We start from the raw sequence: 14062 nt of genomic DNA on the forward strand, positions 1-14062 counted from the left end.
AGAAGTCATAAACCCTCCACAGGGTGAAATTGTTTAAATCATGTCACCATACACATAGGAACGGCTTGGTAGGGACCAGCAAATAAATAAGCATGTAGGAAATCCAGGAAATCTCTTTTGTACCACAGACATCAAGTGTAAACATGGATAAACCCAATGGGAGAAAGCAAGTGCTCCTTACATAACAGGGTCAGGAGGGCATAAATCAGTTAAATGTAATGGATTCAGCAATTCTGGGGCCCATCTTGGCGTCATACACTGACAGAAAAGGGGTTTATGCTTTTTGAAAAGCTAACTACACTATTTTCACACACACAGAAAATCAGTTCTGCATATCCAGAGATTGCTTAGCCATTTTCTGGGTGCTTATTTATAGTAACATTACGTCAGATGATGCCACCAATACATAAAGATGAGTCCTGAGGATGCCTTGTGCCTTCCAGTACCACAAGCACCACAGAACTGAAGCCAAGGCTTCTTTCTGAAGGAGCCAAATGTCACTGCACCTACTTGGGCCACCAGCAGGTCCCCACGAGGTGCTCTGAGCACAAACACACACTTGGACTTTGACAAACCAGCTGCATTACTGAGCTGCAAAAAGAAAACTTCCTTGTTTTCCCCCCTTTCCTTGTATTTCTGCCTTATTTAATGCTGGAGGGATTCAAGAGAACATAAAAGAACAGTAAACTTCCTACCAAACATTACAGCAGCAACATTAATGAACTGAGCAATGAAAAGTAAATAGACCATTTCTACAAAATCTTCGTCATGCTCCTAAATTAATACATTAAATGGTGGCACTATTGGCTCTGTCCAAGGACTTTATATAACCTGCAATCTTTAAAAGGGAATAATTTCTGCTTTCAGTTTTGGTACACAAGAACTATGTCAGCATAAGGTAAAAACAAGGAAATTTTTTATGATAATGACAACTGCGAATATTTTATATATATATTTATACATGTAAAAAATATATATACTATAGCAGATGTCAAATGCAGTTAGATTCAACTCTACTTATTAGTGCATGGCTTTTAGCCAAAAGCAATTCACATTTGCAGAAGTGTACTATCACATATGTCTTAATAATAAAAATGTGTTTTTAAAAATGTATGTGATAAGTCACATATGGTAGAAGGAATCTGTACAGCTTTCAGCCCTTATGACAATGGAAGCTACTAACTTTATTTTGCATAGCTGAAGAACATTAAAATTCAAGTGAAATTCTCCTTGACATTTGAGAGCTACAAAAGCAGCAACTAAAAGCTGGCCAAGCCTGAGATGTACTAAGTGTGGCTCTGACACTTACATAAATGCAATCCAAGGCTACAACTGCTGTCTTAAAGACACTTTTCTTTCTTTTGCCCTGAGAGCTTAGCATATGATCATAATTGTATACAGGTACCTTAAATAGTTACATGTCACTGAACAAAACTAGACAGATTTTTCAGCTGTTTTGTTATGCATGCTGTAATTAATATGTATAATGGATCCCCTAGGGTACTAATTGAAGCTGCCACCATGAACATAGTCAAGGAGAAGTTAAACAACCAGTTGAGGGAAACATGACAGGGTGAAATGCACACATGTAGGTGGAAAGAGTGAGACTGCCCATCTGGCCTTCTTCCATCTCAAAATGTTACCCTTACTCAAGTCCTATAAAAAAATCACTTACCCTGAATCATCCTTTCCCCCCAACTCCCAAATCTTTCTGGTGAATTAATTTGGCATCAGTGGCACATACATGTTTAATAACTGCAGTGCTCAATGTCTCTGTTATAAGTGGGAAGACACAATTCAGTTGAGTCATTCTTGAGAATTGGACTCAAAATATATATAAAAAAAATATATGAATGACAAATGATTATTTTGGAGCTGTTCCCCAGGAATTTCACCACCTTGAAATTCCTGGATCCTGTATAATGTGAGGTGAAAACACAGCTCATTTCACTCTCTATAAAACAACCACCAGCTAACAATGACTTTAATTCAGCTTGCACTGAATTTGAACTAGCCCTATAGGCAAGACAGGTCCCTTGTCTTATTACAAGTTTCACATGCTATCAGGTCCCTGCTGGATCCTATTTCTAATTTTTATCAGACTGAATGAAACATAAAGGAAGAGTGATTTCTGGTCATCTGACATATTGCCCAATCACTCCAAGGAGTGTTCACACACATTTTGTGATCACTCTGCAAGGTGTAAATGACTACACAGGATGGAATCCAAGTGACAAACAGAACAGTGCTCTTCTGTTATGTGTGCTAGAACACAATGATTGGGGAGTCCTGTCAGTGCATGTTCTTACAAACACAAACCCACTCCAGTCTAAAATGGATCAGCAAACTACTACAAAAATAAGAACTCTGTCTGTAACAGGAATATACAGTTACTGGGACGTGGTTAAACTGCTATGATAACCTACTGAGGTTAAAATATGTGTTTTTATTGGTACATAAGAGCCCATTAGGACGGGAGTATTCATTATTTAAGCAGAATAACTGATGCTGTTAGCTTTAACTGAAAATGCCTTTTCTCAAAGAGACAGGACATCTACACAGCAACTTTCTTAATTCAATGATATATGGTTGAGTGTTGCCGCTAGTGCCCTAAGATTTAAGAACTTATCATAAAATGCCCTTGAAATTGCTCCCTGGTAGCTTGCTCATCCTTCACAAAGCCCTGCTGCAAAGAGCAGAAACATGCATGTGTGTATGGTGTGAGAGAGGTGCAGGCACAGAGGGAGAAAGAGCTCTTAATCAACAGGATGGCAAAGCCTTGAAACATAGGTGCAAAATATTCCCATGTGTCTAGAAATTATTTGGCACATTCCCAGTTTATTTCCCCCGTCAGAGCTTCTCGAGGACTGCAATTAAAAATCATCATCTTTTTAGCATGTACAAACCTCCCCAAGGCTAGAAGTGCTATGTATTGAGTATGATTGTGATTATTTGGCAGCTATTCGTAGACAACACATTAATTTATGGAAACTGGATGAAACTTGAGGAGTGCAGTCATTAGGGACACATGAGAAATCAAAAGCTTTCCTCAGTGATACTGACCTTTTTACTACTATGATTAGGGGCAACATGAATTCTATTATCTCCTTCATCACCCTTCTTACTGTCTTTTTAGTCATTGTATACAACCATGTGGTTAAACTTGCATTTTCAAACGGATATAAAAACAACTTACTTTACAGGAATGTTTCTCAATTTTGTCTTTTCGGCAGCCTGTAAACACAAGAGGGGTGGGGGAAACAAATCATTAAGCAAGAGCCACACCAAAGCAAGCAAGCAGCAGCTCATGGGGAGCTCTTCACCAGGACATCCCAGAGCTGGGGCTGAAGGACAATTCAGAGAGATAGTACTGAAACTCCTGCCTGAGTTTGTGATGTCAGTGGGGTTTGTTTATTTTTAATGGCCACCAGTCTTTAGGAACTGCTCATTCAGGGCTGCTGCTTCATTTCCCACTCGGAGGTCTGGCCCCTTTGTCACAAGCTATCTGTCCCTATCAGGTGCAAGAACAACAACAGGGAAAAACAGAGGGAAGAACGGACTCCATTTCCAAAACTGTTTTTATTCACCAGCAACAGAAAAGGGCAAGAGATGACCAAATGTTCAGATCAATTTCCTCTCGTGAAACCTTTGAGAAAACACACTCCAAATCATCTAAATGAGTAAATCTTTGGGCCTCTCGGCCCGCACCACCTCAGCCATGGAGCCTGGTTCCAGTTTATTGCTGAACCCATTGATCTGTGTACAGTCCATTTATCATTCATGAAAAGAGCCAGTGATCTTCACAGTATATTAGAAGAAACAACTCAGATCATCTGTCAACGGCCCTCTTATTCCTGTTTCCCTCTCCACGGGGATTTCATCTCCTTCGATTCTTCTTGAATTAAAATGTTGCTAAGCAACACAGCTGGGGGCAGCGCCAGTCTATCACACCGCTTAAGCCGCTCGAGACGTTCGCGGAGACTTTTTTTCCTTTTAATGCTCCTCTGGCATAATTATGTAATCTGAACCGACCTTGCATCCCACTCTTGTTTTGTTCAGAAAGGGTAAATAATGTTTTAAAGAGGGTTGGAAATACCACCAGCAGGAAAAGCTGGTGCTGTCGTATCGTTTTGGGGAATTCCTCCCGGTGTTTGCAGAATGAGGTTGTGATGGATTTAAATGTGGGAAGTGGTCAGATGGTTGGTGAGATTACAAGCACAGGGAGTGGTGAAAGGCAGAATTAAGACAACTGATCCATAAACCCATTACAGAAAGGAAAGTTTTAGTGCCTAATTACCTCCAGAGGTATTTTTACAAAGCCTGCCGACATTTAGGAGAAGGGTTATGGTGAGGAACTTTAACCTCTGCTGTACTTAGGGATGGAAATAAAATGGTTCCTACATAGGAAATGTGAATATGAGTGGTTCAGAAAAATGCTCATATAAACCCTTGACAAATTAAATCCTTTATGAAAACTGATAAACTTTTGAAACCTCTGGGATCTGCACAACTGTGTTCCAGGTTTTGCCAGACTCTAATTTTCCCTTGGGATCTCTGATGGGGTAGTTTTTCAAAATACCTGCTGTTTGGCCACTTTTGCCTCCCATTATAGCAAAGGTAATATCTGTGTTTAAACCCATAGAAATCCCTAATAATGAGTTTAAAATATGGGAGAAAGAATGAGAGCTTGTGAGAGCTTGGGTGGTACAACAGCAATCCTCTGGGTTTGCTCCCAGCTTGCAAAGAAAAATGTGTTTGTATAATTTGGATTATATGTTCCATCTAAAGAATAAATCAACAAATGCATGATAGGAATCAATTATATTAATTGTACAGTAGTACAATTACATTAATTGTACAGTTAAAACACTTAAACCTCAGGAAATGCTCAACTTCAGACTGCACAAGTAATTGTGAAAAACCCAAGCCTAATTATGGCTTCTCAAACAAGTTTATGATGAAATGGGGTCCCTGCCTCAACAGTGAGGTATTGTGATTGTGTCTCTTTTCCAGTAGTGCCCTTCCAAATCTCCCTTTTTCAGTGGCTATGTGCAAATGCAGAGTCAGAAGCATGCTATTAACAAATTTTCTAAGTAATAAACTCCATGCAACAACACACAAATGCTTCATGTAAAATGAACTGAAACACCATCAAAAATCACATTTTTTCCCAAGCTTCCCACTAAAAGCCAGGTTTCAGTCCCATCCTGCAGGAAACTAAAATTATTCTTAAAGCTCATAAACATATTTCCACAATGTCAGATGTACAGTGGTATTTTCCTTGACTCTTCTATATACACCAAATAGCTGGACTATAACAATTCTGAGTTCAAGCATATGAAAGTTGCATTTAAATCAAGGTTTTTCCCTGAATTATTAAAAAATCACTACACAAAACCAGGTATCAAAATACAGACAAATAAGAGGAACCAACAGAGAGGAGAGTGTCTAGGATCACAAGTAAATAATGATAATGCAGTTGATTTAATACAAAGTACAGCAGAATATATTCTGGAGAGCACATGTGTGATGGTGTGAGCTAAACTGTTTACATGAAAGATTAAAGAAGATGAAGATATTTCAGGGAGTGAGAACTGGCAATGTCAAAGTCACAGAATATTAAAGAGCAGAGTCTAAACTGCATGTTTGATTTTTGACCACTTAGCTATGTCGATCACAACAGTTTACCCTGAAAGAAATGTAGCAGCTTCAGGAAGAAAGAATTATAGATGTATTTTGTTTTCTTGGACCGTGAACATTCTAGCACGTATCTCTCCCTAAATTTTTACATGGAGAATTTCCACTTTTTTTTTCCATTTGTTACCACAAAAAGGGACTTTGCTAACTCCTAAGAAAAGGCACATGCTGGAGCAACAGTGCCCTTCACACCAATGCTTACCCAAAACTGAAAAACCATAAAATCTACATGCCAGCCCAGTTTAATGTTGAACCATCAGGCAAAATGGTCATTTCCTGTGCCAAAGAATTCACTTTGAGTGGGGCCACGGTGGTGTTAAACACCCCACACAATACGTCAGGGCTTCCATCTGAGAAAGAAGTGCAGGATTTGCCCTTCTGCTTTTATTTGTCTCGTAGGTGTTGCTCATTCATTTTTCAAAGCGTATTTGTTGCGATATCATGAGCATGCCCAGTGGCAGAAGATAAAGGAAGGCAAAATCAAAGTGACACTGAGTAACTCTACACATTAGGCTTTGATGCAGAAACATATTGTTTGAAAAATATTTGGTGTGCAGCAGGTCTGTCAATTAGAGCTAATTATTTTTCTCTGATCAGGAAGAATGCAATCTTGTTTTAGGCAGGTTTCTTTGAAATGTACGTCTTTTATATAACTTCATTATAGGAAAATACTTCTTCCAAATTACTTCTTTTCTCGGCTGCTTAGCTATTGACTCAAATTGTCTGTGTTGAGTAGTTCTCTCTGCTTTGATAATTAACTTTTGATCATTACTGAATTTAGCAGCTCTAGTCAGATGTGTTCGTAGCCATCCTCCTCAACTATTTCAGTGTTCATCGCCTTTAATCTTTGAACAAAATGATCTCATTGAGCCTCCATCAGCCTCGCTACTCAGTTAATAATTCCTGTTTCTCATCTTCATGACTGAGTTGGATTTGTTTTAGACTCGATGCAAGCTTTTGATTATTAATTTAAGACATTTCAAAGACAAACATGTTTTAAGAGTTATTTTTTTTTACCTTAAATTCCTAGGCCTTTACAAGTAAGAAGCTGGTTTTAACTTCACAATGACTCCTAAACTTCATGTATTAAAAGTGCTGTCTAGAAACAGAACAGGTGGGAGGTCCCTAAGGCCCCATATATGTGCCCTGAGTGACAGATGCTGCTGCCAAAGACTGAAATGAAATTGGACTGGTATAATGTAATATTCAATGGGTGTTAGGAAAATTACATCATGGGACCTTTGCTAATTTTGAGCTTGAAAACATGCATTAAAATAATTTAGGATGATTAGAAAATGAAAGTCAGAGTGAACCAGACAATCATTCCACTTTAATTTGTAATTTTCTTCTGATTTTTTTTTAACAATTATAGCCTCTCAATAATTGTGCTTCTGCTCCCTAAGACCTTATTTCTACAGCTGACTCCAGTGTTGAATAAGAACGAAGAAGATGAGGAATGTGTGAAAAGCAGTAAGACACAGAGGCTCATCCATCAGAGGATTTTTGCCCAGGGATGTTTTACCCTGATTCTTGTAGCTGAATGATTCCTACCCCTATACCTGATTTTTGGGCTAATTGTTTTACCATTACCTGAAGAGGCACCTGCACTGTGCTGTACTTGTTCTGCAGTGTGGATTTACCCACAAACTTACTTTGTTAGAGGTATTTAATTATTACACAAAAGATTAAACACAGGAATAAGCACAAACTGCTCCTAGATTGTGAACAAGGACTGCAAAGTGTGAAAATGATGCTTTTATTCATCACTATCAATTACCTGACTGGCTTTTGGATTGAATGAAGCAGAAAAAGTATTCCAGTCAGTACAACTTTCCTACATCACAAAGGAGAGGTGAAGGAACTGACAAGAGGACAGCTCAAAAAGAAATAAATAAAATAGCTGGCATCTGCAATATGAGTATTTTTGGTGAAGTGTTATAGGTGAAGTGTCTGCTACCCAAAGAAAAGATGTATTTTCCATTGCATAATGAAAAATCCATAATTTTCATTGAAAACTATTTGATTTTGAGGAAGTGAGATTAGACAAAATTTTTTTCCAAGAATGGCCCCTTAGAAGCACAGGTGACCCAGGCAAGAGGGCAATTGCTGAGCCTCAAAGCATCTCCTGGGGTGAGACAGAAAACATTTTTGCCATCAAATGTGTTGGCAGAAGAAGGCAGGACTTCATGCTCAAACTTCTCTCCTTTTTGCATGAGCTCCTGCAGCTCTAACTCAGGTTTATTTCCCAGTTTCTAACCAGCTCTGAACAGCCAAGTGACCACACAAATAGGTTTACAACCCACCACACCCTTCTCCTGTGCTGCTGGTATAGAAGAGACTCCTCAGAGATTCAGTTCAACACTACAGTGGAAACAAAGGCACTTTCCACATTAGTTGAGTTTTATATCTATAGTTTATATCTCCTCCTAGATTATAATTTGTTTTGGAATGCTTATTATTTATCCAGAATGCCTTTTCTGTGATCCTCAGTAACCAACTGAGGACCACAACTTTTCGACTGTGCTCTGATTCTCTGATGATGCAGTTGGTGTAAATATAGTTGGACTTCCTCTGGAGGAAGAGAACGTGCTGTGCAGCAAACAAACCAGCCAGAATTGTGCTGGGAATCAGAAAGCCAAACCCCAAGGCCTGAAGGATCAGTATGTGTTGTTTAAATATGTGCGTTGTGCTCCTTGGCTTTTTTTTCCTCTTTACTTCATTGGCTACACTCTCCTCTACCTGTCCCCTAATGTCAACAGAGGAGATTGTATTTTTTTCTTGCTAATTGCCTTTGACATGAAGTTGGCATCCTTGCATTTGAGATTCTGTGTGTGATGTTCCCAGTCAGTCTCACCTCGAGGACAAAAAGTCCAATGTTACTGCATCTAGGACCAAAAACAGTGGAGAAGGTGCTGTCCTCCTCATCTCACAGTTTTAAAAATTACTGTTTTTCCTTCAGGATTCAGTTGTGTGGAATGGATTAACCAAAAAGCTCAGCCCACATCTCAGGGTGATAATATGAGAGTTTCTGCTGATATTAAACAAATGACACAAACCTACATCATTACCATGTGAATTATAACCCTACATATGTCAATCATCAAATCTCTTAGTACCAACATTTGCCTAACAGAAGCTGGAGTATTAACTTACACAGTTGATATATTGTTGTTTCAACCAGTGTTGTGCACAATAAAATAATTTGAATTACAATTAAAATGGATGGAGGTAGCAAGAAGGGACATATATCCATGAAAGGATTCTTCATGGTTGGAGATTGACAAGTTTGGAGAATGACTGTATTATCCTAATAGCTTCTGTTTTCATTAATGGCTTAATGAAAACATTTCCCTACAATTATAAAGCATGACTGCAAATCTTAAACTCTGGAATGTGTGTTCTTTATCAAACACACTGCTGTGGCTACAGCTGATGCTGCACCACTCTGGGATTTCAATGGAACCCAATGACAGATAAACTGTTTACATTAAAAGACTCTATCCAAGTTATTTTGCACCTAGTTCCATCCTAATCCATCTGATTTTTCTATAGCTTTGACAAGATGACCTCTCTCACTGTGTGTGCAGTATTGATGTCATTACTGAAGAGCTGTTCTTCAGCCTTTCTGCTGATAACAAAGTAAATGGAAATGTAGAGAAACCTTGGGGAGGTAAACAGCTTGTTCAGGATCCAGCTAAAAAATGGGAAAAAATAAAACAGGTAAGGATATCTATTGTTACAAGGAAAGTGGTCACTGTTGCACCTTAAAAAGTGTTTACATGATACTATGAAGGCATATTATGCCTTAGAACTTCATAAATTCTAGAAAATTTAACTTGAATAAAGGCACTGAAAGCTCAGCATGCATTATAAGAATTCAAAGCTCAGCCTATGGCTGATTACCTTTTAAGACTCAGCTAAAAAGTCAAACATTTTGAATTTAATTACCTAATACTAACCTAGCAAAAAAGAATTATGTTTATGTAAAATACAAACAATAAGGTAGGACCATGAATTACATGCATGTCTTGTGTTTCTAGGGTTTTTAGAAAAGTGGCAATCACTAAGGGGAGAAGCAAAAAAAATCAAGCAGAAAAGGAAAACATCTTATTGATTTGTTCTGCCAAAACCACTATATACACGAAATACTGAAAATGGAGCAGGTCTGTAGCTAGTATCAAAGTTTCTTTGGTTCAAAAACACACAGAACACTAGCAATGTGCTTTAAATTAAGTACACATTTAAAAGGTTAACAGGACTACTCCTTAGGCAGAAGAACAAAGAGGAGCTGGTTAAAGAAAATTGTGTGCACCACAGCTACTTAAAATACTGTATCCAGGCACAACTCATTTGGATGCCTTTGAGCTCAAAGCTTATTTGAATTATCCAGAGGTGTTTTAGAGAACAAAAATACTAACCTGTGTTTTATCTAAGCTCTTCCAGCTGAACCGAGCTACTAATTAAAAATCTTCACTACTCTTCCTAATTTCTGATGTGCTTTTTTAACAGAGTGATAAAGCCAGTGTCCCTCCTCAGAGAGGAGTGTTAATATTGGCATCTCTGAAATGCTTTTTAATCTCCTGGTTTTACTAACAGCATGTGGCATCTGCCCTGCCTGTACCTCCTGCAGCCAGGCTGAACACCCTGTGCCATCCATATGCCAAAGTTCCCCTCAGTGACAACACCACAAGAGTTCAAAATCCAGGCAACACTTCCATGTAACTGTACCTCTCAAATAATACATTAAACAGAGGTGTAGCTGATATTATAAATATGTGACATAAAAATCCATTGGGCTGGTCAGCGTACATATTAAAAACCGTTCAAGTAGGTCAAATTGTGGGTAACTTAAAACTTTAAAGACAGCAATTTTAATAAAACTGTCAATACAATTTTCTTTGTAAAAACATTTGACACTGATTATGCTGCTTATATTGAAAGAGAAACACAAGGTCTATATCTTCAGATCTTTTATCGAACTGTGAGCGCAGCATCAATAACTGCTTCTCAGCTGTAAATGAAAATTGATTCCAGATCTAACCCGATCGTTTTCTGTGTGTCTTTAGTCCCAAATCACCCACAACGAGACACAAGAATCAGGATTTGGTCTGTGGGGCAGAGCACGTGTCCCCTGGCCAGCAGCACACCGTGGTTGTGTTCACACGTGGAAGGTGCAGGTGGGGAAATGCAGCCCCTCACTGGAAGGGCCAGGAGGAGTTTGCAGCTGGGGTGGAGTCACTTTAACTTGTGACTGTTGTAAAGTTGTCACTTTAATCTGTCTCACACCCTGCTGCAATGACCTGCATGGTCCCAAAGCTTCACAGACCTGAAACCTGAAGGCACCTGCAGTGAACATCTCGCTGCACCTCCTGCAGGTCGCAGCCCCAAGAAATTCACTCAACAATTCCTGCATCAAGCCACAGCTGCCAGAAGGCTCAAAGGAAAAGAACCCACAAAGTTTCCATGCAGTTTGCAGCAGTTTGGCACTAGGAGGTTCATTCTGCAGTCAGCTCTGCCTTGCTGAAGCCTCCTAAGCCCTCTGGGGTGAATTAAAGTGTGCAGTCTCCTCCATCATTTTCTTGTTGCCAGGCCATCATCGTGTGTGCCTTAACCAAAATAAATGTAACACTTACATTAAGGAGGGTTCTCCAAGTCATGTTTATAACTTTTAGGAGCATTTTCCAGTTATTCAAAATTCTGTTTGAAAAGGGAATGCCCAAACTAGGCAGCACAATCAGTAACAGCCTGGCTGATGCCATCTGTAGAATAAATACCTTTCATTAAATTCAACCTGGTAGCTCCTTTCCTATCCAGAAATGAAGCTCAGCTTCTCAGTTACATGACTGACTGGAACCATTGTGTGTTGAGCTCCTCCTCAGCAGTGGGGAGGAAAGGAAGGAGATCTGCAACACCTGAAATAGTAGGAGGCTCCACAGAGCCCTGAGTGAATGCAATACAGTTCATAAATAAGGGTGCTCGTTCACAGGAGTCAGGGAGGGAAACAGAAGGGCTTTGTTTCCTGCAGCCAAGTTTCTAACAATCTCCCACCTTGACAAATGGATTGCTGCTGGTCTCAGAACAGGGGCTGATAGATCAAACTCTCCCCACATCCTACAGACTTGCACTAAAAGTTGATATCCAAGCACATTTATGGATCAGTGTCACTGCTGCCCTGTAAAAATTCAAGGGTCCATAGCAATTCTGAAAAGACAAATCCTAGGGCTCCCTGCTGTCCACTGTTCTCAAAGAATTTTGATTTCCTTAAAATTAGAGTAGAAATAAAGGAAACAAACTTGATTATTACATACTGAGTTGGGGTTTTTTGAATAAAAATGAGTAAATGCCAGCTCATGCTTCACATTGGCTGCAGGCTTATACCAGAAAAAATAATGAAGACTGTAAAGACAATGATTCCATTTCCTTATAGAAATGCTGCACAAACTGCTGGAATGGTTTTGAGCTGAGAGTTTTAATCTTTTCCCTCCCTGCCAGAATGAGCACATGTGCACACCTGAATAACAACGGTCATTTGACTGCAAAATATTTATGTTGAAAAAGCCCTTGAAGTTACTTTATTGTTGTTTATGTGTCTGACCAGTGGGCCAGATCAACTTTTCTTCCAATTTCCAATCCCCTCTCCTTAAAGAGCTGTGGCAGAGGCTGCTGGAGTGTAATGAGTGAGGGATGCAGCAGAATCCTGCTGCTCAGCTTTGCAAGGCTTTAACCTGCCAAAAATGTAAAGGCAGACACAGTCATTCACTCAGGAAACCTAAAAACCTGTGAGCTGTATAATTTTGTCTATTTTTCATACGAATAGAAGAGATGCAGCCATACTTATGTGGGGTACACAGGAAAGCTGAAGGCTCCCTTGAAGTGCAGGGCATTTAAGAAATGTTCTCAGCCTGCTTGTGTCCAGTTACTTTATTTTATCCCTAAGGATACAGGTCAGGAAACAGATGACACCAAATTGGGAGCTGGGTGCTGGCCTTGGTAGTGCTCAGTTAAGGGTTGGAGTTGATGATCTTGGAAAATACTTTCTAACTGAAATGATTGTATGAAAAAAAAAACATTTTTAAGTAGTACAAAATTTTGAGAATCTACACGAATGGTGCTGATGGTGCTGTCCTGTTTGTGTGCAGTGATAAGGGATTTCATCCCATAAACTGTGAATTCAGAACTCTGAAAATTCTACTTAAGTCACTAGACAACCATGACTGTAGGAAAACAACAGTCTGAGAGTGTTTCCTCTAATGAGAAGGAAGCAAACAAGGTTTAAACGAATGGATTCTGCAGCACACCAAAATGCTTTTCATGCAAAAACAGTAAGATCCAACCAATGAAATAACTTTGTCATTTTAAATAGTCTATGCACTCATATTAGATGTATTTACCTGTTCATTGTCATCTTCATCACTGCTGAGTTTTAGATCATCCTCAAGCATTCTGAAAAAAAACAGAGAAACAATACAGAATTACATTTAATGAATTAACTTTATGTACAATGGTCCAAATCTGCACCTCAGCAAAGTCAAAGGAAAAACTGTTTTTCAATTCAACAATTTGGTGGCTGCAGCCACCAAAATCACAGACCCTCCTCTCTGCCAGCCCCAGCTCCTTCACCCACGGCAGGAGGCTTGCAAATTGCAATTATTGTTTCCTTTCTGCCTTGATGGGGACTGAAATCTATGATTTTTTATTGTGATTTTGTATTATTATGATTTTATTTTTTAGCCTTTAAATAACTCTAGCAATCATTGGATGTTCTCTTAGGAAGGTTTTTTGTTGTTGTTGTTGTTTGAAGACTACCAGTAAATCATGGAAGCCTCCCGACACACGGAATTTTAAAGAGGGGACAATGATCCCAATGTGGAAATTTGAGGACATTTGGAGCCCTGATGGTTTCTTCCCTCTCTAAAATCTGTTCTGCCAGAGGCACTGCCACTGTCACTGCTGGGCTCTGGCTGCTGGCAGGTCCTGGAAGATGACATTGGCTCTGCTGGAAATGGGGGCAGCTCCTCACAGAAGCCACCCCTGCAGCCTCCTGCTGCCATTCCAACCCCACACTCCATTTTTCAGGGATTATTAATCTTCAGGGACCTGGGCTTTGGCAACGAGCACAAACTTTTAATGCTGTTTATCTAGCAGACACATCCATTTGTTTCCCCAGAGCCATTACTGGCTGTGCCATCCTCGATGTATCGCTGTGCCTTGATCTATCCACAGCCCCTGATTGTTATCTGCAAGTCTCATTACACCAGAAGGACAATCCCCCCAGGAAACCCAGGGATTTTCATACAGGACTAGATCATCCTGACTCCTCACTCTAATTCAATCCTACACTCCTACTTTTAAACCTACATTTCAC

At 39.5% G+C, this 14062-nt stretch overlaps 1 protein-coding gene across 2 annotated transcripts in view; it reads right to left on the reverse strand.

Moving 5' to 3' along the window:
* The window catches only part of AFF2 (ALF transcription elongation factor 2), a 307896-nt gene that overhangs the window by 75843 nt on the left and 217991 nt on the right, over positions 1–14062 (reverse strand). For both annotated transcript variants that reach the window (XM_063416555.1, XM_063416554.1), the window contains exons 8-9: positions 13089–13140; positions 3197–3234 (exon numbers count right to left, since the gene is read on the reverse strand). In XM_063416555.1, coding sequence (XP_063272625.1) covers positions 3197–3234; positions 13089–13140 — 90 coding nt within the window. The remainder of the gene's footprint in view (positions 1–3196; positions 3235–13088; positions 13141–14062) is intronic.

Source organism: Prinia subflava, chromosome 20, assembly GCF_021018805.1.
Source record: "Prinia subflava isolate CZ2003 ecotype Zambia chromosome 20, Cam_Psub_1.2, whole genome shotgun sequence".
Classification (NCBI taxonomy): domain Eukaryota; kingdom Metazoa; phylum Chordata; class Aves; order Passeriformes; family Cisticolidae; genus Prinia; species Prinia subflava.